General features: G+C 42.8%; 3 protein-coding genes across 6 annotated transcripts in view; 2 read left to right on the forward strand and 1 right to left on the reverse strand.

Annotated features, from left to right (window-relative positions):
- The window catches only part of XPOT (exportin for tRNA), a 29,001-nt gene extending 28,409 nt beyond the window's left edge, over positions 1 to 592 (reverse strand). Inside the window, exon 1 of one of the 2 annotated variants that reach the window (XM_017822087.1) lies at positions 540 to 592. The gene's annotated coding sequence lies outside the window, so the exon portion shown is untranslated. The other variant, XM_017822086.1, reaches the window with a different exon arrangement.
- Positions 593 to 603: 11 nt separating this feature from the next.
- Positions 604 to 4,185, forward strand: RPL18A (ribosomal protein L18a). The gene is made up of 5 exons (XM_017822103.1): positions 604 to 722; positions 1,147 to 1,326; positions 1,890 to 2,019; positions 3,512 to 3,621; positions 4,036 to 4,185. The coding sequence occupies exons 1-5, from the start codon at positions 705 to 707 to the stop codon at positions 4,126 to 4,128; spliced, it is 531 nt and encodes a 176-aa protein (XP_017677592.1). The 5' UTR covers positions 604 to 704; the 3' UTR covers positions 4,129 to 4,185.
- Positions 4,186 to 5,782: 1,597 nt separating this feature from the next.
- CUNH12orf66 (chromosome unknown C12orf66 homolog) lies at positions 5,783 to 17,776 on the forward strand. 3 transcript variants are annotated; one of them, XM_017822177.1, is made up of 4 exons: positions 5,783 to 6,057; positions 8,103 to 8,176; positions 8,255 to 8,391; positions 13,075 to 17,776. In XM_017822177.1, exons 1-4 carry the CDS (start codon positions 5,823 to 5,825, stop codon positions 13,889 to 13,891), a joined length of 1,263 nt encoding a protein of 420 aa, XP_017677666.1. In that variant the 5' UTR covers positions 5,783 to 5,822; the 3' UTR covers positions 13,892 to 17,776. The 3 variants fall into 3 exon arrangements, with proteins under 3 accessions (XP_017677666.1, XP_017677667.1, XP_017677665.1); XM_017822178.1 differs by having other exon boundaries at positions 8,273 to 8,391; XM_017822176.1 differs by having other exon boundaries at positions 8,103 to 8,391.
- The last annotated feature ends 7,261 nt before the right edge of the window (positions 17,777 to 25,037 follow it).

Consider the following 25,037-nt stretch of genomic DNA (forward strand, 5'->3'; position numbering starts at 1 on the left):
GACCCGGTTTAAACGGCCGGGACCTAAACGGGAACAACTGCAGCAATACGCTGCAGTCATTTACAAGCCGTCCCAGCACTGCTGCTGTTACAGTATCTTTCAACAGTATCAAAACCCACTCTCGCCCCGCGGCTACGGCAGCGCAGCTCCCAAAACCGTGAGGCGCACAGCGCTCGAAGACCCTCGCTCGTCCCCCCAGCAGAGCCGCTGCTCGCGCACGGTGCGCTGGGGACCGAGCGCCCGGCGGGACCAGCCGCGAAACAGATCCCATAGAGTGCGGGGAGGGATCCGCAGGGGTCAGCCCTGCGCGCCCGGCTACCGGCTCGAGAGGAGCGCGGTGCCTCCGCCTGCAGCATGCCTGCCACATCCCCCGCGGCAACGCGAGCAGAACCAGCGGGAGAAGGAGTCACGCACAGCCAGGCCGCCCATTCGGGTCCGCGGGCACGGTGCCGGGAGAAGGGCCCGGGGCACCGCAGGCCGCACGGCAGAACGAGCGTGGGCCGGGCTGGGCCACGTGGATCCGCTGGCCCAGAACCCACCGCCACCAGCGGAGACTGACAGCTGCGCCCTCCAATCGCGCTCTGCTCCCAGCCAATGGGCAGCGCGTACGGTCGGGGGCGGGCCCGGAGGCAGGTGAGTGACGTGAGGCGGCGGCGCACGCGGCCGTCCCTTTCCTTTCGTGCGGGCTGCGGCGGAGGAGCGCCATGAAGGCGTCGGGCACTGTGAGTGTGGGTCGGGGCGCGGAGGGCACCGCCGGCACGGGGGCGGCGGCCGGGGCCGACACTGAGGCAGCCGCGGGAAGGGCGGCGGCGCCGAGTTGCGGCCCTTGAGAGCGACGCGTGCTTGCCCGAGCGGCGCTGCCCGGCCCGTGCAGCGACGCGCGGCCCAACATGGCGGCGGCGCCGCTCCCGCCCGGCGCGGGCCCGGATCGCCGGCGGCACCGGGGGCAGATCCACGGGGAGATCTCTCCATCCATGCGGCGGGCTCTCTGTGCCCTTGGATTGAGCTGTTCTCGGCGCGCTGTTCTTCTGTGGAGCCGCGGATCCCGCCGCGGGGTCGGCGCAGGGCGGGCAGGGTGTGGCGGGCGCGGCGGTGGCTCCGCGGCTCACTCACACTGCGGGCTGCCTGTGTTTCGTGTCCCCCCAGCTGCGGGAGTACAAGGTGGTTGGGCGGTGCCTGCCCACGCCGAAATGCACGACCCCTCCTCTGTACCGCATGCGGATCTTTGCTCCGAACCACGTCGTCGCCAAGTCCCGATTCTGGTACTTCGTCTCTCAGCTGAAGAAGATGAAGAAGTCTTCTGGAGAAATTGTGTACTGTGGCCAGGTGCGTGATTCCAGCTGGTGTATGTGAAAGGAATTTTTAGGAATTGCTGTTATTGGGACTGAGACTGAAATTCACTCATCCGTCAGTTGCTGTAAAAAGAAGTGAGAAATCTCTTTTTTGAAAGTAGGGGTATATGTCCTGTAAACTAAATAGAAACTTCCCAACATTTCAGAATTATGAACCATGTCACTAGTCAGCGCTGCTGTCTTATTCTTGGATTTGCTTCATTGGCCAGTATACCTTTTAAGAGACATCTGGACATTCATAATAGTGGGAGAGTGGACGTTTATATGCTTATACTCCTCTGCCTTGATTGTTCTTACTTCAAGAACATTCTTTAGAGCTGAAGTCTTGTATTTTTCTTTCCATGATGAATTACTAAAACTCTACAGTCTGAATTACCCAGACATAAATCCAGTTATGCTGTTAGAGCAAAGAGTTGTTTTTGACAGTAAAACTTAGAACAGTGATTTCATTAGAGCTCTAAAATATTTATTCTTAAAAGTGTGAAGTGGCGATAGCGCATTGTCTCTAACCACTTTCATGCTCTTCTGTTATTCCAGGTGTATGAGAAGTCCCCTCTGCGGGTAAAAAATTTTGGTATCTGGTTGCGCTATGATTCTCGTAGTGGAACCCACAACATGTACAGGGAGTACAGAGATTTGACCACAGCTGGTGCTGTCACTCAGTGCTGTAAGTATCTGTAAATGAGGTATAAATGATAGCATCAATATATAACAGAAGATTGAATCTCAAACTGAGCATGAAGTGTGCTGACTTAATCCATGGTAAGATAACTAAAACACTGGAAAAATAAAGTAGGGGGTTGCCAGATAATTCCATGGTTGTTTATGTATGTATATGCGGAATCTTATTTGTTACCGGTCTTTATACAGTGTCACTGAAAATATTCCCACTTCATCCTGGTGTGACTTTCTACAATTCTAGTAATGAGTTTTACCCTACAAACTGAGAGTATAATGATCCTTTAGGTACTATATATATTTCTTGCACTATATTTATTGTTTTACGATAATGGAATATATATTGCCAAGTCTTGTGGAGAGAATATTTCAGATATCATGTGGAAAATACTAGCATCTGTCCTGTGGAGAGCAAGTAAAAAAAAAAAATCACAGGAAAAAACCTATAGTCTTTGTTACTCCAAGATCTCATTGTCTCAGTTCAGGGAGAATTAAAGGTTGACCTGATTTCAGTCTGTTTTGTGAAGTACTTGAGGGATAGACCATTTGTATAGCTGATGCTGTTGATATTTGACTCCACAGTGTTATAAACACTACAGAATGCACATAAAAACCCAAAGAATATTGTTCTTAATAATGATATTCTTGTCATGTGTGCAAATATTAAATGCATCTTGTCGCCTTTCAAAAGCTGAAGTGCTGTTGAAAGTGAAATTTAAGGTTCTACATTACCTTACAATCATCCCCGTTATTTAACATACTGAAGGACTGCTTAAGAGACCAAGAACCTTATTTATCATGATACAGTGACTGATGCTTTTATGTTCAAGAATACTTGTGACAGGTAAGTTTTTAATAGGTATGTTAGGTCTTCATGGGAAACCTTATAAGCACAATAGTATTTCAACAGGCATATCTTGTGAAACTGGCTATGGACATCTTGATTTGAAGGCAGCGATTTGCACTGCTGTAGGGAGGAATTTTCAGGTAGCCCATGCACAGATGGCTTCCTCTTGTTCTGAAAGCCTAAGCATGTGGGCTGAATATCAGATTCCATCACTGGTCAGTTTCAGAAAAGTAAAGATATCCTCAGGTCCTACCTTTACTTGCACCTTCCAGCAATCATACTTCAGGGTTAATTCTGAATCACAGGAATTTTTTCTTTTGCAAAAAATGAAATAGTCTCACATATATTTCTTCTATACATGTGTGCATTCTTGAAATCAGGCAAGAATAATAAGATGGCACTTTCTGAGAGGAGTTTAGTAATGAGTTATTGGAAGAATTTGCTGCTGCCTGTTGATTCCGTGATATTTGTACCATCACTTTACATATTAAATCCAGTATGATTTTAACTAGGGTTGATCAGAAATTTAGAAAGTTGTAGATGGCACTATGAACATTTCCTGAAAAGGCGTTTATAAGATTTTTGAACTAAAAATGTCCTTAAGATTCAGTTTTAATGAGTTCTCTTGTTCCAGACCGTGATATGGGAGCCCGTCACCGTGCCCGTGCTCACTCTATTCAGATCATGAAGGTTGAGGAAATCGCTGCCAGCAAGTGCCGCAGACCAGCTGTCAAGCAGTTCCATGTAAGTGAACCAGCACTGCAGTGGCTGGTGGGTCCTGATCCAACACTGGACTGGAAGAGGGGAGCTATCCTGTCTGGTACAGGTTTGCTTTGCAGCCAGAAATAGGGAGGGAACCAAACTTGTATGCAGAGGTTTACAATTCTGGTATGTTATGATCAAGGCTTCTAAAGCTAGAATTGTTTGGAAGAAAGTCACAATGAAGTGAATATGTGTTACAGTGCAGAAAACGTGCCTCATTTCTTTTAAAAAATGCAAAATTAAGGCATCCCTGAAGGCCTATGAAGTATATCTAATTTGTGGATGCATTACTTCTCTGTGTAAGTTATTCATGGAATACGGCTTGGCTATTTATTGCAAACTGTTTTCTGTTATTTATCTAATACTCTATTAACGTAGAAACATTTTTTCTTGCAGGATTCTAAAATCAAGTTCCCTCTGCCACACAGAGTTCTGCGTCGCCAGCACAAACCACGTTTCACCACCAAGAGACCAAATACTTTTTATTAAATACAAAAACATGCTGTCAACTCTGTGTTGCAATAAAGGTCTTACTTGAACCTTTGACTCCCAGTTATCTTTTGGAGACAGTGTCCTGACTCTTTAGGAGTCGTCCCCCTCCTACTCTTTATTTTCTGTAAACCATTGGCAGCTTGCAATTTACAGCTGTGATTGTCTTGAACAGGTGAATGTTTCACATGCTGATTTAAATTACTAAAATAGCCCATCAATAAACCAAATTTTAATAACCAACTTACCATGTCAGAGAAGTCTTACTGAGCATGTACAATCCTACATGCATTTTGTCTCTTCGGCACACTAAGTAAACAGTTGAATTCATGAAGAAGGCAGCTTTTGGTGCACTCAGAATTCAGACTTGTCAACTTCACTTAAGCTGCTTCCAATTTTAAGCATTTAAAGCCAAAATCGTAGTTCTAACCTGAACTTTTTCAAGGACGTTACACACCACATTGCTCAGAATTAACTCAAGTATGCATACAGAGGTGCCTGGAAATGAAAAGTGACAGAGGGCTAGGCAGACTTACCTTTGTTATTAGATGAATGAATGAAAACTATGAAAATTAATTTTTACATCCAAACCCAATCCTTAATGTATAATGCCATAGTAAAAAACTTCAGGCTCTGTGTAGTTAGGTTAATTAAGGCTGTTTCACACATAAAGCCAGCGTTTGGATCTGATACCTGCTTTCAGTGATGGTGTGTTTGGAATCTTTTCTGAACAAGAGGCAGTCAGCTGCCTAAGTTCGTACTTGGATCTTGCTGTTGTTAGAGAACTGATGCTGTGCTTTAGATGTTTGTTTAAAGACAAATGCTGGCACCAGTAGAGTGCAAGGGAAGTACTGTGCTGAGGGGAGCCTGGGAACGTTTTTATTCTGAGTTAGCTGGAGGGGAACTGTCTGTGTAAGGGCGGGTGGTTGTTCTGCAGAACTTGGACCCGTCAGTGCTGCCACAGCAGCCCCCCTTCCACAGCCTCACAGCCCTCTGGCTCAGCTTTGCACCTTTCATCCCCTCCACAGGGAATCAGTTCAGGCAGCTCATCTGTCCAAAACATGAATGAAAAAAAATGGCATTAATTTGGGCAATCCACTACCTCCCAGTCATGAGGGAGGGGGGAACTGTAAACCCAAAGTAGCTGGAGAGTCCTGTGGGACTCAAAGAGTGGGAATAAGGGCATCAGAACGACGTTGTTTTTTAGAACGTTTCAACTGAAAGAACGAAGCCCATGGAAACGGGCTTCAGAGTTAAGTTAAAGCACAAAATGTAACAGGCAGGGTGGAGGAGACCTCAGCAGGAACCAGCGCCGGTGTGTCCAGCCCGAAAACATCAACGCGCAGTATGTACGGGCGGATCTCTGGGGCTTCCGGCTCTTCCGAAGGCGGACGGCGCTGGAATACCGCCGGGCTCGGCGCTCCCGGTCTTCCCAAGCGCGAACACGGCTGGAACTCCGCCGGGTCCCCGGTCTTCCCAAGCGCGGACACGACTGGAACTCCGCCGAGCTCGGCGCTCCCCGTTTTTCCGTTGCCCCGCCCACCAGTACAGCGCGCCTCGCCCGGTCACGTGACCCCGACCCGTCCGCTGCCCGCCCCGCCTGTCACGTGCAGAGGGGCGGGCGCGAGCGCGGTCCCTCGCGCGCGCGGTCCCCGGCCCCGGAAGTGGCGGCCGCTGCGGAGGCGCCGGGCGGGATGGGGGAGTCGATCCCGCTGGGTGCGCCCGTGCCGGTGGAGCAGGCCGTGCTGGAGACCTTCTTCTCCCACCTGGGCATCTTCTCCTACGACAAGGCCAAGGACAACGTGGAGAAGGAGCGGGAGGCCAACAAGAGCGCGGGGTCCAGCTGGCTGGCGCTGCTGGCCGGGCTGGCGCACCTGGCGGCGGCCGAGAAGGCCTATCACAGCATGACCTTCCTGGGACAGAAGCTAGGTACCTTTCCGGGGAAGGAGGGACTGGCCCCACCGTCTCAGGCTGTGGCTCTCCCTCCCCGCTCTGGGCCCGCCCGAGCCGGGGGCCTGCCCCGGGTGCGGCTCCGCGGGGGGAAGCGGGCGGTGTGAGGCCATGTCAGCCCGTGGGTACACAGCGCTGGGTACCTGAGGGACTGGAGGTCTGTGCCTCGGCCAGGTGCGTGCCTGTGCATCTGAAAGACAAGTGCTGGGTCAGCAAGTGTCCCTGGGCCCGGGGAGAAATCGGCTGTGCTGTTTGGGCTGCGGCTAAAGAATAAACAAGAGTGCATGCAGGTGCAGTGCAGGTGGCACGGTGGCTCCTGTGCCGATCGATGCAGCTCTTCGCTGGCCGGCAGGCTACCTGCTTCCCCTTCCCAAGATTTAGCTAGAGATATTTCTGTGCTGAGATTCTCTGGCTGAGATCTGGGCAAGGGTGAGCTCAGTGGGGTGATGAAAGGGTTAAAGCTGATGTTAGATCTGCGTATGTGCAAGTACTTGGGGCTGGAGATAGCATCCTAAAAGTTATTACCCATGCAGACTCTGCAGGATCTCAAGAAGCTTTGGCCACAATCTTGGCTACTTCTTGCTTTCTTAGTGCATGAATAGAAAAATACCAAACTGGCACAGGATGGGTTGTCATCATGTTTCCCTCTGGGCAAGGCTGCTTGTTTTCTCTTTGAACTGCAGACAAGCATGGAAAATGGATCAAGGGATATGGGTCTGATGTGTAACACAGTAAAGCATCAAGAAAATTCTGCTTTGGTGTTTAAGTGGTGACTTGGAACTATTTTATATATTTACAGACAACACTGTCTATAAGACTGACTTTAAAAGTTAATTTGGTGCTTGCAGAAAGGATGAAATTGAGAACAGAAAGGACAAAGTTTTGTTTGTTTATATACTTCATAGACAACTACAATAGACGATTCTTCATCCTGCCCATGACACAAGGGCTACTCATGGCTTAGGAAGGGAGCTGTTTCACAATGATATCCAGTTCTCTGTCTTTCTGCCTCAAATTGCTAAGGTCACCTTTGAACATTATATATGTAAAATTTTGGATTACAAAATTTATAAGCAGTTTCAACATGGAACCTAAATTTGGAATTTTTAAAAGTTCCACCAACCCAATCCCTGTGATCCTTGCTCTGCTGCAGCTGTTGAGTGCCACAGTGGCACATAAGGTCTTCTGTAAATAGAAAGTGTGAAATAAGGTTAGTACATTTGTGCAGTCTTTTGGTAGTGTCAAAGTTAAATATCCTTTCCTTTGACCCTCTACTTCTGTCTTTTTTTTCTTTTTTAAATTTCTCATAGTGTTGAGCAGGTAGAAGGAAGCACAGACAACTTCTTCCCCCTTATCCCCCTCACCCCAGGTTTTAGTTACGGATTAACCTGCACTGTGGTCTCACAGAGATAAAGTGTGATTGTTTTCCCTTTGAATTTTGCTTTATATTAAGACCTTGTAGGGACTAGGAACGTTTGACTGGTAAACACAGATGTCACATGGTTCTGGCTTAAAGGTTGCTTTGCAAATTTGAGTGCTTCATGATTGAAGAGGGGTTGCTAGGGGAATTCTCCTCAAAAGATCTAGAATTAATTAATTTGATGGAGGCTATTAAAGTTTGATCAGTCACATTATGATGACTTGATTCTTCTGATTCCCATAGATGACAGTATTTGCAGGTCACGTATCATAGTAGCAAATTTAACTGAACCCTTGTTTTCTGAAAAGTCACACCATAACTGAGGGAGTTGAAGTTTTGCAGCAGTCATTGGCTGCTGAGATATAAACTGGACAAGAGTGGCTTGTGTGAAATTACATAAAGTGCTTCTGAGCATATGCTCTGTGTAATTCAGTGGCAAAATAACATACTGAATTTTGTTTCTTGGTTAAAAGAAATACTGTGATCAAACAACACTTAGGAACAGCTAGAAGAGAGCAAGCATGGTTATGTAGAATTTTCCAGTGTTGCTGTCTATCTTTGCTGTCCCTGAATTTTGGTAATACCTCCATATTTATCTGAACAGGTGGTCAGTCATTCTTCAGCCGAAAGGACTCCATCCGAACCATCTACACATCTCTGCATAATGAGCTGAAGAAGGTGGTGGCGACGGGTCACAATGCACTAGGAGGAACAGCTCCTCACTTGGAAGAGCTGCTTTCTCACCTGTCTGAACAGCTCTGTTTTTTTGTTCAGGCTCGGATGGAAATTGCTGACTTCTATGAAAAAATGTACACGCTCAGCACCCAAAAGTTCATTAACTCTGAGGAACTGGTAAACATTTTGGAATCCATCTTAAAGAAATACAGCTCAAGGTCAGTGCTTGTTTGCTGGCAGTACATACTCAGACACGTGATCTGTAACAACTGATGTTGAAGTTCAAAGCAAGCCTAAAGACTTTGCTGTCCTTTGACTGCTGAGCAGCACGGCTTCTTCACGAATGCATAAGTCTGTGTTGGCCAGCAGCATCATGTTTCAAAATATGAGTCCTCCAAAGAAGAAAAATAACAAAAGGAGAGTGTTTCTGCTCATGGTGTTCTAGGACCCTTCCTCCCTATTCCTTAATACTCAGCACATTTGTTTTCAGCAGAGAGGATGAGTGATTTTCGTTATATATAAGGTGCAAGGCTTCTTGCGCTTTTTCTTTGGGAGGGGAGAGGAAACAAGTCTTAATTCTGTATGGACTTCAGTAAAAGTGACATATAAATAAAACAAGATACTTGTGCAACAGTTTTACTTTTTAGGCTAGAATATATGTCTGCTTAATTCTAAAAGCTGCACCATAGCTATCTGACCTACCTGGAAGGGTTTTGTGGTGCTCTGTTAACCACTTCTGTTGAGAGGTCTTGGAACCAGGAGAAGAAGCACTTCTGAGCCTTCAGTCCCATTATTGTGTGTTGAAGTTAAGATCTAATAGTTCCTGTTAAAAGAATCCCAGAATGATGCTGGGGTGGGTATTGCACATCTGACATATGTGAGCCTTGAAAGTGATGGCAGTTTAAAAATGAGAGAATTTTTGAATGCTTGTCAACACACTCAAATTCTACCTCTTTATTTTAAACCAAAGCAAATCTTCATGAGTGAAATAGTGTCTAAGATGTTTGGGGAGAATATTCTTAGGTCTTACTTTTTTCAGTTATGATTTTTAAAGGGTTCACCTAGGAAAAATCAAAATAATTCAGTGCCGCTTTCTGATATTCCAAATTTAAACACTGCAGGTGACTTCCTTATTTTTTAGGAATAACCTTAGCAAAATGCTACATAATTTTGCAATCTGAAAATCAAAACTACTTTAATATGATCTTACTAGTGATGTTTTGGAGTTCTTGGCTTGTGAACCCTTACAATGGGTCAGGGCTGTTAGCCCAATAAAAAGCTGAAACTTATATATGATTTCCTTGGTGTGATAAACATTAAGGAGGAAAGGGAAGTACGTTTGGGGGGGCTTTTTTGAAAAGTTAATTTATGTTGTACACGAACCATTGCCATCTGTTCTGAGCATGTGCTGAATCCACAGCACTGTTAAAAATCTGAAAACCAAAACTCATACTTTGATGAATTGATTGGAGATTGTTGCATACAAAATGTTTTACTATCCTATAAATAAATTTCACCTCTGTACTTCTAAGGCATTGTTATATAATGTGTTTATATAACATACATTATATAATTATATGTATAATAACATCTTAAAAGAAAATAAGTAGTGTCTCCCTGGGAAAAATGCTGATGTTTTTACTTTGAGTTAATGAGCAATTCTAAGATGGAGACAATATAAGATGCTGTTAGAGCTGATTCAGTAGCTGCAGTGTGGTCCTTCCCAGTCACATAGCAAATACTTCTGAAAAAAAGTGGGCATAATGATATCTTCCTTTTGTCCTTTCTTTCAGTTTCTTCATATGTCAGATCAATTTCTGGGAGCTGTTATGTTGATGTGTACTGGCTGGAAGGCATTTCTGATTTACAGTCTCTTGATCCTCTCAGATGAAAGGTCAAATAAACTCATCCTTACCCAGTCTCTTTCCTCTGTCAGTATATTCCTCACTTGTCATTGAGGATGTGTGCCATTATTTCAGTCAGCTGTGCTAAGGCCAGACAGGGCATGTGTTTTCTAGATAAGTTCTGGCCTTGGTTTCTTTCCTTTACATGCAAAAATAGCTGTTCAGATGGTGTAGATGGTGTAGAAATGCTTGCTGGTAAAGGAACAGTTGAATTAATTTACTGTTAACAAGTCATATTGTCTGTATCTGAAAAATCTTTAGTTATTAAGTAGTTTAAAGCTATTTTGTTACTTTTTTTTGTTACTACTTATTGCTGACTTGTACACAGCCAATACTAGACATTTTCCTCTCCATTTCTCTTTAGAATACAGCTGGAGAAGTAACTTTTCGTGAAATTTTTAACTGTTGGTTTTGGGTGGGATCTTAACTGAAATAATTAAAACAGCATCAGGAACAGGTTCCTTTAAAAGCGTAGTATAAAATGAATAAGCAACTAGAAAACCTATTTGGATGTAATAATTTTTAAGTGTTGAATGTTCCTCATCCAGTCAGCATTTTGTAAATACATGTGTAAATGTGTGATATATGGATGGAAATAGAAAGAAAAGTGTGGCTTCTTCATAGTCTGCAAAACAAAACTCTGCTATTCCAAGAATGATTGGGGGGGGGAATTTTCCAATGTCTTTTTAAGTTTTTATCACTCTGGCTTATTAAAATATCATAAAAACATGTCTGTTTTGCATGATACTGAGCTCAAATGGTTCTGTGTTACAAAACTCAATTATATATCAGCAGATATATTTAGTAGATAACTTGTTAGCTTACTCTGCAACCATATTAGCATACTCTGCAAGCTTCTCATCTGTGGCTGAGGTGTGTATTTTTGAATTAAAACAGTTTAGCAAATCCCGCTGTGCAGTGAAACATTAAGAAAGCCATGAAGCAAAGTAGAAGTGGGAAGCTGTACATCATACTGTTAATGCAGGAGACTTTAGCAGTACTGAGTTAGTTGAGATTTTTAAACTGCTTTTAAGATTGAAGAATAACCTTCTTGATCTGACTGCAAGTGTGTTGAAACCACTGTGCTGTAATAGTGACTGTCTGGAACAAATAATCTTGTATAATGCTTTTTTACACTCTCGTAATACACAGCAACAAAACTGGTTTGTTTGGTGAATACCAAAACCTTTGGAGATCTTCAATGTTGACTGTTAGCAGAATATTATTTTTGATTGACTCTTGTTCAGTTTCTCAAAGAAATGTAAGTGTGCTCTGGACTTCTCAGTGGCCAGTAAGCACTTATCTCTGCTATAGCAGGTTGAGCTGGCAGTTGCTGATGTGTACTGTGTACAGAAGGTGGCTGGTCACCCAGCCTGACCTGTTTGCACAACGTGGTGCATCAGGTTTATGATATTCATATTTCATTTTCTTCAAATAAATTTGGACTTGCGTCTTAATAACAAATCCTTTCAAGACTCAAATTGTGGCTTTCAAAAAAGGAGCTGCTTAAAAATAGTGACAGAATTGTCAGACAATTTTCACGAGCCTAAGAATTAATGTTTTGACAAGAACCCGATAGAAAGTCAAATTAAAAATAATGAAGGGAGAGGGGAAGAAAAGCATGCAATTTTCGTTCTCTCTTCTGCTCCATAACAAAATGAAGTGTTTTGGTTTTGAACCAGCTATGTCCAAAATGGGTTGTATGTATTGTGTCCTGAAAGCTGAAGGGAATAATGGCATTGCTTTAGCTTTGTCTGAAGATCAGCTGTTAAAAATTGAAAAAAATCAGTATGAACTTCTTTGTTTTAAACCAATAACAAGACTCAAGATATTTTTCTGAAGTGAGAGGATAAATCTGTACTTAAATGGAAACCTCATCAAGTCTTATCTTTGAACTATTGGTTGTTCTTTGTTGAAGACCTCTTTAAGAGTTCTAAATGCAAATGAGGGAACAGATTTACTAAAAAGGCCACTTCTGTCTTTGCTGAGGGCTCATTCCTTCAAAGTTGCATATTTTACATTACAGTTTTTCCATTTCAATTAAGTATGTTATGATCCATAATTTTATAAGTTCACAAGTAATGTAAGTATCATGGGAAGAGAGGTAGGCTGTATCTGTTTTCCTCCTGATACTTAGAAAAAATAAAATGAGAAGAGAAAGCTGTAGAATGGAATTTTAAAATTCCATTTCATCGAGATTTGTTCTAATAGCAGGATCGCTCTTGTGAATAAGATGTGCATTGAGGTGTTGATTTTGTTTAGGTTTTTTTAACATCTTTTAAATTGAGAGCTGATTTTTGACCTGAGTTTTTAGTAAGATAGATTGGTTGTTTCACCATCTTCATTGTGATATGATAAAATCCTGCCAAATGTTTTTTCCACTCATTGCTTTTAGTACACCAAGGTTTGAAGTTTGAGATTTGGTTAATTGGTAAATACAGTTAATTATGGTTCCATTGACTAATTTTCTGTTACAATTTTAGTGTGACTTTAACCAAAAAAAAAAAAAGAAAAGAAAAGCTCAACTTGGCTTCCTCATAGCTTTCCTGTACAAACAACAGATTTCTAACATAATCCCCTTGATTTAACTTAACGTCTTACTGCTATTCCGGAACTATCAAGACGTATTTTCTTGCAAGAAGGGATTTAAAATTGGAACAAGACCACCTGGATTTAAAGAGAAATGGTGTTATTGTAGTTAATGGATCAAGATAAACAGTGATTGTTCTTGAACTGATGAAATATAACTCCCTTGCTTTGATAGAGAAATGTCTGATGGCTGTTTTTTGTCAAATGTGAAGTGCTGTTTGTTCATGAAAATATTTACCCTAATTATGTAAAAAGAACTTTTTAAAAAATTAACAATATTGTTGTTTAGTTTATACTTTGTTCTGCTTTCATATTTTATCTTCTGTCTGTTAACTGGCAAATGCTATCTGATTATTTCATCGTTGTGTACAGCAGTTCTCATGTCTTGACTAAAATTATGTTTTCTAGATTTCATCATCCAATCCTCAGTCCTCTTGAAAGCAGTTTCCAGCTGGAAGTAGATGTGCTTGCTCATCTCTTAAAGGCTCAGACTCAGATCTCAGAGTGGAAGTTCCTTCCGTCCCTGGTCAACTTGCACAGTGCTCACACAAAACTACAGACGTGGGGTCAAATTTTTGAGAAACAACGAGAGACCAAGAAGCACCTGTTTGGAGGGCAGTCTCAGAAGGCTGTACAACCTCCACACCTCTTCCTCTGGCTGATGAAGCTCAAAAACATTCTCCTTGCCAAGTTTAGCTTTTACTTTCATGAGGCCCTTAGTCGACAGACAACAGCATCTGAAATGAAAACTTTGACTGCTAAAACAAATCCCGATTACTTTGGGAAAATTTCCAGCTTCATCCGGAAGTATGATGCCGTCAATGTTTCCTTAATTTTTGACAATCGTGGATCAGAGAGTTTCCAGGGACATGGTTATCACCATCCCCATTCATACAGGGAAGCCCCCAAAGGAGTGGATCAGTACCCTGCGGTGGTGTCTCTGCCCAGTGACAGGCCTGTTATGCACTGGCCCAATGTGATCATGATTATGACTGATAGAACCTCTGACCTCAACAGCTTGGAGAAGGTTGTTCACTTCTATGATGACAAAGTCCAAAGCACGTACTTTCTGACGCGCCCTGAACCTCACTTTACCATTGTAGTTATTTTTGAATCCAAGAAGTCAGAAAGGGACTATCATTTTATTTCTTTTCTCAATGAAATTTCACATTCCCTTAAGAACTCCAAAGCTTTTGCGAGCTTGAAGCCTGGATCCAAAGGGTGAAATACAGACTGTTTACAAGTTGTCAAGGCAGTATGTCAGCCTTGAGGGAGCTGTAGCTTTCAAGAGTTACATAAATTTGTGATTCTCAGAGTCTATTGAAAAGGAACTTTTTTTTTAATGTTATAAGTTCCTTTCTTTTAAGCTAGCAGACACTTGAAAAGTATTTTTGGGCAGTACTCAGTGGGGCAATTTAATTGTGGGGTGCTAAATAGCCACAGTGGGATTTTTTTGGTGTGATTTTCAGTATTCAGTATGATTTATTTTTTCAGTCCAACAGTTTTGTTGCCTGTATCAGAAAGGAATATATGCACTTTATCTTAGTCTGATCACTGACTGTCTTCTACAGAGTTTATTGAAAATGTAAGGATGTATCTTTTCAGAAAACTGCATTGCCTGACAGGAATGATTTCTGGGAACTAAATGCTGATGCAAGGGAATATTAGAAAAAGTGAACCTGCAAGGATACATTTTAAATAAAAATATGAGAATCAGGAAAAGCACTATTGTTAGTTATAATTTAGTTTTCAAAGGGTTTAAAATGATAATTGAGGTCTCTGACACTCTCTGTTAAGCACCAGTCTCAGTTATAAATGCCCTGTGTCACAAAACTTGGTCATTGCTCCAGAACTTGGACTGGGGCAAGAAAAACTTCAGCATGGGCTGGAAGGCCAGTATTCACCGGAGTGCTGTGACAGTGTGGGTACAGGAATAGTCTTGGCTCAGACTAATTGAAGGAGACAAGCTGAAGTTGCACAGGTGTTCCAGAAGGAACAGCTCCACGGAAAAAGCAGCAAAGCTGTTTTCAAATTGTGCTTTTGTCTGGCTAACTTAAAAGAGAAGCAAAGAAAGGCAGTAGGAAATGCCCTTTGTAAATGTTTTTTTTCTAGTTTGCTGTTCATCTCAACCTGGATTTGTTTTCAGATTTTTATAAATGCATAGTTTTTTCAATCTGTTCAGTTTTAAATAATTTAATAATTAAGCCAAAACAGTGGGGATTTGGATTTAAATATATAGCCTATGCAGTGTGTTTACCTCATTCTAAAATGTCTCTTTCACCACTTCTAGACTGCAAGTTTGGAAAAAGTATATTTTCTAGTTACCCCAAAAGTGCTTTAATTTGGAAATCAGTATTTCCAAATACAATAAAAGGGTCAATTTGGCTGTACCTGTAGCCTTACATTGCAGGGTTCTAACTGTTAGCTATGCAGTTGTGCACATGCTTTTATGGGAATTCAGGAGCACTTATATACATATATAAGTGTAGTAAAGTTAAGTCATTAGTTGACACTTGGTAAGGTGTAACATCAGGTTTAATTTAAAAGGGAGTTTAGGTCAAAATGTTGGTTTCTGTTAAGACTGAAATATGAAAGGTACCATTGCAAACGTGTCTTTTAATGATTCCCTTTCTCTCCCACTTAAAGTTCTGGTAACTTGTCTTGCCTGGCTGCAAGTGCTGATTTTTTAACAATCATATAAGCACATTCTGTTCTCAAAATGCAAGCTCTGACTTGCCACTTTGTGCCAAATGGAGCCTTCTGTGCTTTGCTATAACTGTTGTGAATATCTGTGCTATTGCCTTTCACCTGAAGTCTCAGTCTGACTTCAGCATCACTCTCAAAAGCTCAGTCTGCTCTTTGTTGCTGGAAAATAACCAGAGTTGCAAATATACCAGAAACTGGAGGGTACCTGTTTGTAACAGCATTACACTTTGCAGCTTGAATTGCTCTTAACAGGACAAAGTTGCAAATGACAGTATTGAGAGAGTTTGAGTGCTTCCCTCTGTGGGACAGTGACCTTGTAATAACATTGTAATTTTGACTTCCTCAGCCTGAGTAACAAGAATCTGTTGCTAGAACTGATTCCCAGTCTTCAGCAGTGTAATAAAGTGTTGTACAAAGTCTGTCTGCCTGTACAATATTTCCCTGTCATACTAACTACCTATAGAAAAGAGGAAAGAAAACAGGAAAGAGATTGTGCATGGCACAGGCACCTTCTTGTTCATTTCTGAGTTGCTGGGGATGAGTTGGAAGAAGTGAAGGAGAAATCTGATGCCCTTTGGAGCAGCTTTTACCGGTTGTTGAAATGGCTAGAGGCTGTTCCCAATGGTTTTTATGGAGAGAGGAAAAGGAGGTGACTGTTCAGCAGACCTGGTAGTTCACTTCCCATGCTCCTGCCACTGTGTTTGGCAAGTGGTGTCTCAGAATAGGGAAGGGATGTTAGGTGATGTTTCTGTGCAGGAGGAGGTGAGACCTGCTTTGCCTCTTATCAATTCTAAGGTGGTTTGCTGCAGTTTTCTTCACAGAATCTTGGAGAAGCAGCCAGAGGGGCCTTCTGACTCATGGGTAAGAAGTTCTGAATATTTTGGTTGATGAAGAAGCAAAGGGAGCCATAACCATTACCCTCATCGTGTGGGAAGGGAGGGAATGGAAGAGATGTGCAGGCGGTGGAGAGAATTGGGTGCTGGAGAAACTTTTGTGGAGCTGTCTGGGTTTCAGAGTCCTGTCCTTGTTAAGATCTCAGCCTTAAATTAATACAAGATGGGAAGCAGAAAACTGAGACTGTAGGAAGTAGCTTGGATGAGAACAGGTGACGCTGAAGAGGGGTGACGCTAGAATCAGTATCAAATAGTTTTGCAGAGTTGAGGTGTGCTATACCAAAAACTGTGTGTGCGGTGTGAGTGTGTGTGATGAGTGAATATAGGTTTGTTAAACCCATGAAAAATTCTGGCACAGTTCTTATTTCTTGCTTTGAGGAGTTTGTTTTAAATTACAAATAAGGTAGTTGGGAGTCTGAGTTGGGTTCAAACTGAAAGAGGGGAAATTTAGGTTAGATATATGGAAGAAATTCTTTGCTGTGAGGGTGGTGAGGCACTGGAACGGGTTGTCTAGAGAAGTTATGGACGCCATACTTGAACTGGTGTTCAAGGTCAGGTTGGATGGAGGTTTTAGCAACCTAGTCTAGTTCAAGGTGTCCCTGCTCATGGCAAAGGGGTTGGAACTAGATGATCTTGAAGGTCCCTTCCAATCCAAACCATTCTATGATGCTATATCGATGATGTAAAATTGGCTAGACCAGTAATGAAAACCTGCGTAATTAAGCGAGGAGGAGAAAATGACTGTGGAGTAAGTAAAGGAACCAGAAACTTAGTAACTGGAAAAAAAAATATATTCGTTACTAACTTCAGTACTGGAAAGATTGATCAGTCTCTTTACTTTAAGAACTGGAAAACAAATACACTTTTGCTGAGCTGGGTGATATCCTGTCTGGCAGCTTTTCCTCTGCACCAGTGTAGCTAAGCAAGATTAAATGTACTAATGTGCTTTAAAAGTCTTGTGTAAATTACTACTTTAAGTGCAAGATATAAAGATGTTTGTGATGGTGTACTGAAAGCCATCACTTCCAGACATATTTAAACATTTTTAAAACAGGTACTGAGATTTGATATTCCAAGTGCCACTCAGATTGCTTATAATAGCAGTGTGGAAGCTTATCTTGCAGTAAATTGCATGTACCTCATCACTTACTTCAGTCCATGAGGATTTTGGCAGAATATTTAATTTAGTAACCTTTTGCCTGCAGTGTGATTTTTGACAGCAAATGTATTCTAAGAACTCCTAGGTGTTTTATATTTATGTCTTATAAGCTGTTTTCTTCAACATGTGGTGTTCAGGTTTTTTTCTTGAATAAAGTATCTTTCCTTTTCTCCTGCCTTTGCATGAAGAGAGTACAGGGAATGGAAACTATTAATATATTTTGTATTGTGCTCCAAAGGACCGCAACATATGCATAATATTCAGGTTTTAATGATCTAAAAGTAATGTAAGTTCCTGGTACCTATTTGAATACTAACACTTATTGTTTATCTAATTGACTTTAAAAAAAAAAGTCTGCACTATAACTGGAAGCAATTTTATGGCACTCACACAGTTAATTATTGCTCTGACCTGCTCTTCATACATGAACCTTTTGAAACATTTGTGATCATTCTAGTGGTAGTTCTTTGATATCATTTATCTGAGGATTCCTTGTGTAGGTCAGTCTGCTGCTGCCTTTTACTGCACTGGGTCCTGATCATCTCATAACCAAGCTTTGCCTAAGAAAATCAGCAGTGTGCTGTACTTCATTCCTCAAGTCCTGTTTTTTGGCCCAGTGCCTACAACCCCTCCTCTTGCAGTAAGCACAGCTTGGCTCGTCCTGGGCTTGTGGTCAGCTTTGTGGTTGCTTCCAGAAGTGCTGGTACTAAGCTTAGTTGGCTGGAAAATTTGGTGTTTCTGCCCTGTTTTCTCCATTAGTCCTGTTTTCAGACTCTGAAAGATGTAAGCCAGCCCTGCCAAGGTGGATGCAGCTGAGGCCAAGCACTGCTTATTTGCTGGGGCTCTGCCTGAGCCTCAAGAGCGGTAGGTCAGTGTCCTGCCTGCTGGGGACAGCTGTTGTGTGGCTCAGCAGGGATGGCCTTCGGGCTGCGATTGTGCAAAGGCAGGAGCCGTTATGGGAAGAGCAGGAGAGGCTCTGGAAATGAGAATGCTGACAAAGGACAGCAATAGCATAATGCTTTGCAGAGCAGGCAGAAAATATAGAAGTCAAATGTAAGATGGAATTGGACTTTGATTTCCTGTTAGCAAAGGACTGATTTAAAGATTAAGTCTCCTTTGGAGGATAAAGGTATCAGATTTTTGCCATGAAATTGCTTTAGGTATTCAATCATTTTCCTCCAGGAACTGCCTCTTTCCCTCTCTTGTGCATGAATGCATTCAACATATTGCCTGACTTATTTTGCAATTGTTATGGGGCTTTTCTGGGAGAGTTTGCAGGCCTGAGTTCAGTTCTCTCCTAACTTTCAACATGGCGTTGCAGCTGCTGGGTTTGTGGTTGGGTAACAAAGTTCTCCACCTTGCAGCTGGGACCTGGCTGTGCCCTGGCCTCACGTAGCAGCATGAGAATAGCAAAATAAGGGAGGAGACAAGTCACTACAAGATGGGCTGGAGCGGGTGACAGCTCTGGGACAGACAGGCAGGGAGAAAACAGATGCTGAAGGACTGCATTGCAGATGGACTGTGAGCAGAAGGTTTTTGTTGGCCCCTCTGTGTTGTGGCCTAATTTCACAGAAATCCATATAGATTTTATGTCCTGAAAAAGCTATGCTAGACCCCGCCTGCAGTTGCAGCTGCTTGTTTTATGTGACTTCTTTGAAATAACTATACTGTTTCCAGGATGGTGGTGTTTAATCTTTAGGTATCAACAATCTTGGCAAAGCAGCTATTTTTGGGCAGGTGATTAAGGCAGCCTTTGTGGTATCCCATTGTTAGATGGGACATGCTGCTACTGTGCTATAAGCGAACATCTGAAGCTTCAGAGCAATGCAATGTTGTGCTTTATTTGTGCAGGTCACTGCTGATAAGACAGAATATGTAGTGGCACTAAACTTTTGGCTCTGTGGTGTATGCTTCATTTGCTACAAAGGTACTGAGAGGTTTTTTAGTGTGTAGAAGTTGAATTGTTCAGATCAGAGCCAAAAAGAGCCAGCATCACCTGTACTGGGATGCACAACATGGAACCAAGAATTGTAAATTTCCTGGGGAAAGGATGATGTGATCTTGAGCAAAATGAGGGCCAGCAAGAGATGCTAAGGGAGGCTGGAGGTGTCTAATTCCCAGCCTTTGATTTTGTCTTGGAGTTAGTCCTCTCTGGGAACACAAGCAGAGGGCATTGTCTCCTGTAGTACAGAATGGCCTGATGGTCTCTTAAGCATTTACTTCAACCAAGTTCAATGTTGTCTTTCACCAGAGGATTCCAAGTCAACCTTTCACTTTTCTATGTGGTTGTGCAGATGTTCAGCAGAGTCTCCGGGTATTTCTGCTACTTTCTCAGGTGAGGAGCAAACTTCCTCTCCCTGGATCATTCTCTTGGCAAATGGGGGATGAGAGGTTAAATTGTCTGAAGAGGAGAAACTCATCTGCTTTGTGGGTGGGTGCAGTCATCACTGTGTGAACAGTGAACAATAGCAAAAGGACCACCCTGCTTTCAGGAGGATCAAGGGTAGTGACTGCAGCCTGGAGTTGCACATCCTCCCAGTGTGCTTGGGTCTGGTTCTTCAGGGACTGGTAGTGATGCTTCCCCAAGGACTGCCTTTGACTGCCTGAGACCTCCATATCACCTAGAGGTAAAACTCCAGGAATGTACAAGGCTTAAAGAATGAAAACTTGGGTTATGGTACCATGCATTTAATGTGAGGGATCAACATTAGACTTGTAGTGGGAGAACTGAGGCTGCTTTTGCCTCCAGCAGTACAGCTGGCTCATGTCCCCACTCCGAGAGATGCCAGCTCTTATCAGAGGGAATGGGGTGGGGGATTGGGAGTACTAACAGGTTTAGCCTTCTGTGTTTAATCTGATGATGCAAAGCTGTCCAAACTGTTTAAAAAAGTTGGTGGATTAATTCCCATTCTAGGTGTAGAGCTTGCCTCTGAGTAAAGTGCCTGGAGCTCTGCTGAAGGCAAGATGTGTAAGCTGAATAAAAGCTCTCTTTCCCTTTTCTTCATGCATCCCTGTCCAGAGAGAGAAAGAGCAAATTACTTTGAACTGTCATTGGATAATAGCTTTTTGGAAAAAACCTGATCCTCATTTATCGTTACAGAAGCAAGGACTTACTGCAATGAATTAAGTTTTCACCCCACCCTCCTAAGAAATTTATCTACAATTTCACCTGCAAATTCAATACAGTGGGATGTAGCTGATGAGCTATCTCCACAGTGAAGTTATACTCTGCACTCAGGCTGGCTTTACTTGGAGGACTCCAAAATTTTGTACACTGAGTTTTCCCAATACCGCAGTTGCCTCAAGCTGGCTGACCCGCTGACTGTACCTCACGGTGAGAAAAGTGGGAGGCAAATTTCCAAAGCTGTGCATTACTCACTCTCAGGTATAAAAATAGATGAGTATAAATCTTGGTCCAGCCTAGTGGGATTTGTGGCACTATCTAATTTTTCTTGGTGTCCCTGTAGACTGAAATACCCCTTAGATGTAAGGCTCTCAATATCTAAATATGCTGTGGATGCCTCAGGCTCATCTGTACTTGGGAATGATTTGTTAAAACAATGGCTGCTACATTAGGAATGGTTCATTCTAGTTGTTTCTGACTGAAATTATAGGAGGATGGTGAAAAAAATCCCACCACCACCTTACTGTTGAGTTTGTAGTATGTCCAAGAAGGAGGTGCAAGTTCAGAGACAGAATAATCACAAGCTCTTGCCATATCTAGCTTTAAAGGTGTCAACCAAAGTATCTTCAGGGGGCTGATAAGATAATAATATATTGAAAGTGTAAGGCTCATGCTTCAGAGTGTAATTTGCTCATCAAGCACTGAGGGACTCGTCTGTCTGGAAGGTTTCTGCAACTGTGCATTAAAGGGACTTTATTGGTTTATGCTTTTCATGTTAGCATTTTCTTAAGCACTTACAAAAATAAGGTATGCTTCAAAAGAGCCAGATACAGCTTTTTCAAAAGCTGCGAGTTTCACAGACTGCAGAGTGTGGGCACTTAATTCAGCGCAGGTAAACAAATTCCTATTTGCAATTTTTGTGCCATTTCTTAATGCATATGATCAATATGTTAAATTACATTTTTGCCTCAGTAAAGCCAGACAACTGCCACTAGAGGGTAGTGTTAATACAGAAAGAAAAAAGTAATTTGTGATCTCTTTCCAGAATAAAATTATTTATACTCTCCTATGCATGCATAAATATGAGATAGATTTTACTGCTCTAGTCAGATTTGTTTGAATCTTTTTGTCTTTCTTCCCCATAGAGTGATTTATGTAGTTCTGTTTCAGCTGTAAACAGCAATAGCAGGTATCTCGTTTCATACCTTAATGTATATATGAATACTAAAATGATGTTGTTTCCTCTTCTTTGTGAGAAACTTTTCTATTGAATTACAAAGAAAAAGCTATAAAAGAGCTTTTGTGATTTTTTTGTGATTTTTGAAAACTGCCCTTCATTTAAAATTGAATTTCATTTTAGAAAAGAGGGAGTGTTTTTTTTCCATCTTTGCCTTTTTCTTCCTAAACAGTGGGAGAACTACATAATTATTGTTTACCAAGGCAGGGCAGTATGACCTGTTAAAGGCTACGTAGGGAGTATCAAGCTAGGGTTTAAACCTAATGCTAAGTAATAGGATTTTGATAGTCTAATGTGGGCAGAGCTACTGTGGTATATAATTATATATATATACATATGGTATAACAGTGTGTGTTTGTGTATATATATATACACATATATATACACATATATATATGTATGTGTGTGTATATATATATATATATGTATATGTATGGTATCACCATATATGTCTGATATATGGTTATACTGTACTAGCCAAAGTGGGATTATACCACACCAACCCTGAGCATTAGAGGCTGAGGTGCAGGGATGGGGCAGTGCAAGGAATGGGTGGCTCAGACCCTGGGGCCAATGTTGTGCTGCTTTGGGTCATCATGAAACCATAGAACGGTTTGTGTTGGAAGGGACCTTAAAGATAATCTAGTTCGAACCCCCTGCCGTGGGCAGAAACATCTTCCACCTTTCACAGGCCCCACAAGATGCTGCTGGGTGTGCTTGGGCATGAGGGCTGTAGGCAGGTGCCTGTGCCACTCCACCACTTCCCTTTGGCATGGAGACGGGGAGTTTTGCTAATGCTAGCTACAGCCTGCATAAACCCCAAGGAGAACCTGCAGGAGGCAAAGGAGGGGTGTGAGAAATGAAGGGAAAGTGGAGGGGACACAAGGGTCAAAGAAGGAGCAGCCAACAGGGACCTTGTCTTCTCCCATCTGTTCTCCAAGAGAGGCACTTCCAGCATGATTTATACACACAGCGTGTACCTGCAGCATTTGGTGCTGGCATGGGCTTGCTGTGCCAGGGAGTCATGTCAGGGCAGTGCCCCTAGACCGCCACAAACTGCTCCAAACCTGTTGCATCCTTTTGTGATGGCAGCCAAGCTTGTGCTTCACCCTCTGCCCCCAGACCGGGTAAAAACTCAGTAATAATTGTATTTATTTTTCCTTCTTCCATGTTGGAAGGTAGCTGGATAAAAGACATTATCTAGCTGCAAACTTTTGAGCTTTGCCGTGATCTGAAAAGTATTAGTGTTCCCTGTTGCTGTTTTACATCACTGCACACAATGACTACGCTGCCAGGGAGGCAGTGTCCCAGCCTGAGCTGGAGTATTAAAATGATAATCACGTGGGTTTTGGTGGTGCACAGTAAACACATTCTTGCACCATGACGATGTTGAAATCACGGCTCTTCAGGGGACAGGACGGTACCTTTCAACTGATACTGTGACTGCGTGCGTAGGATGCAAATACAGCGTGTAAAGCCACCCCATGGCGAGCTGGATTAATGGAACAGATTTTCAATGATTCATTGGGAAGATGAAATTTTCTACTTGCATTTAATCTTAGCCTGATAAATCACTCAGGGGAAAAAAAAAACAAAACCAACAGTAAAATGCATGAAATTAGTGTTCTGATTTTGAGACAGGCTTGGGTTTGGAGAACTGGCAGTAGTGGGGAGCGAGGGAACATGGAAGGAGGTTGGATTAAACTGCAAAGATAGGTTGGGGTGGGAGCGGCTGCAGGGCAGAGATGAGTGTTCTAGTGGCTCCTCCTCCTTTGCATGTTGGCCACTGTGTGTATGGTTAAAAACTAATGATGTTCAGCCAGTTACTATAGCAATGGTGTGGCATGAGTTGTCATGGTGATGGAGCAGAATTTTTCATCACGTTCCTGCAGGAGGGTGATGGATGCCATTTTGGGGGCTCTGAACTTGACCATTTGCTTCATATCTTTTTCCTTGGTAGAAACACTTGCATCTGCTGCAGTCAGTGAACATGTCCTCCCAGTACCATTACCTGATTTTCCATGTCCTGGTGCTAAATTCTTCTTTCACATTTATAAAGTTAAGAACACTGTTAAACCATAAATTGCTAAGCTTAACCTAATTATGTGCACTATTATTATACAAGATGCGTTAATAAAACATACTTCTGCTACTAAGGCTGGACACTTAATCTTGTGTGTGTTCTTCACCTCTCTATCTGCCCATGATACAACTCAATAGGACATTGGTGCCCATATGAACAAATATAATTTTAAGCTGGTCTGAAGTAAATTTGCTTCAAATACACCCATTTAGGACAGAATAACCACAGAATCAGAGAATATGCTGAGTTGGAAGGGACCCACAAGATTCATCGAGTTGAACTCTTAACCCTGCAGAGAACCACCCCCAAGAGTCCCACCATGTTCCTGAGAGTATCATCCAGACACTTCTTGAACTCTGTCAGGCTTCATGCTGTGACTGCTGCCCTGGGGAGCCTGTTCCAGCACCCAGCCACCCCTTGGGTGAAGAATCTCTTTCTGATATCCAACTTAAACCTCCCCTGACACAACTTCAGGCCATTCCCTCAGGTCCTGTCACTGATCACCACAGAGAAGAGATCAGTGCCTGCCCCTCCTCTTCCGCTCACGAGGAAGTTGTAGACTGCAATGAGGTCTCCCCTCAGTCTCCTCTTCTCCAGGCTGAACAGACCAAGTGACCTCAGCTGCTCCTCATCTGGCTTCTCCTCAAGGCCTTTCACCATCTTCATTGCCCTCCTTTGGACACTCTCTAACAGCTTAATTTCTTTCTTGTATTGTGGTGCCCAAAACTACACACAATATTCAAGGTGAGGCCGCACCAGTGCAGAGCAGAGCAGAACGTCCCCTCCCTTGACCGGCTGGCGATGCTTTGCCTGATGGCCCCCAGGACACAGTTGGCCCTCCTGGCTGCCAGGGCACTGCTGACTCGTTCAACTTGCCATCAACCAGGACCCCCACCCCAGATCCCTTTCCATGGCACTGCTTTCCAGCATCACATTCCCCAGTCTGTATGTACATCCAGGGTTACTCCACCCCAGGTGCAGAATCTGGCACTTCCCCTTGTTGAACTTTGTACAGTTCAACATGATGTATGTGCTGCCTTGGAAATGCATCTCTTTTTTGCAGTTTTATTTCAATTGCCTTTGGTTTCTCTTCCTTCTTGGGCTTTAAGAGCAGTACACTATCTTTTTCCCTTACTTACGAGCTATACATCAGTTCCTCCTTGTCAGGA

This window comes from Lepidothrix coronata, unplaced genomic scaffold, assembly GCF_001604755.1.
Source record: "Lepidothrix coronata isolate B3197 unplaced genomic scaffold, Lepidothrix_coronata-1.0 Scaffold95, whole genome shotgun sequence".
In the NCBI taxonomy this organism is placed as follows: Eukaryota; Metazoa; Chordata; class Aves; order Passeriformes; family Pipridae; genus Lepidothrix; species Lepidothrix coronata.

Excerpts from the sequence above, each read along its gene's own strand:
- RPL18A (XM_017822103.1), top strand. Across the intron at positions 2,020-3,511 it reads TGGTGCTGTCACTCAGTGCT|ACCGTGATATGGGAGCCCGT; the intron begins GTAAGTATCTGT and ends CTCTTGTTCCAG. Across the intron at positions 3,622-4,035 it reads CAGCTGTCAAGCAGTTCCAT|GATTCTAAAATCAAGTTCCC; the intron begins GTAAGTGAACCA and ends TTTTTCTTGCAG.
- CUNH12orf66 (XM_017822176.1), top strand. The coding sequence starts at position 5,823 with ATGGGGGAGTCGATCCCGCTGGGTGCGCCCGTGCCGGTGGAGCAGGCC. Across the intron at positions 6,058-8,102 it reads CTTCCTGGGACAGAAGCTAG|GTGGTCAGTCATTCTTCAGC; the intron begins GTACCTTTCCGG and ends TTATCTGAACAG. Across the intron at positions 8,392-13,074 it reads TTAAAGAAATACAGCTCAAG|ATTTCATCATCCAATCCTCA; the intron begins GTCAGTGCTTGT and ends TATGTTTTCTAG.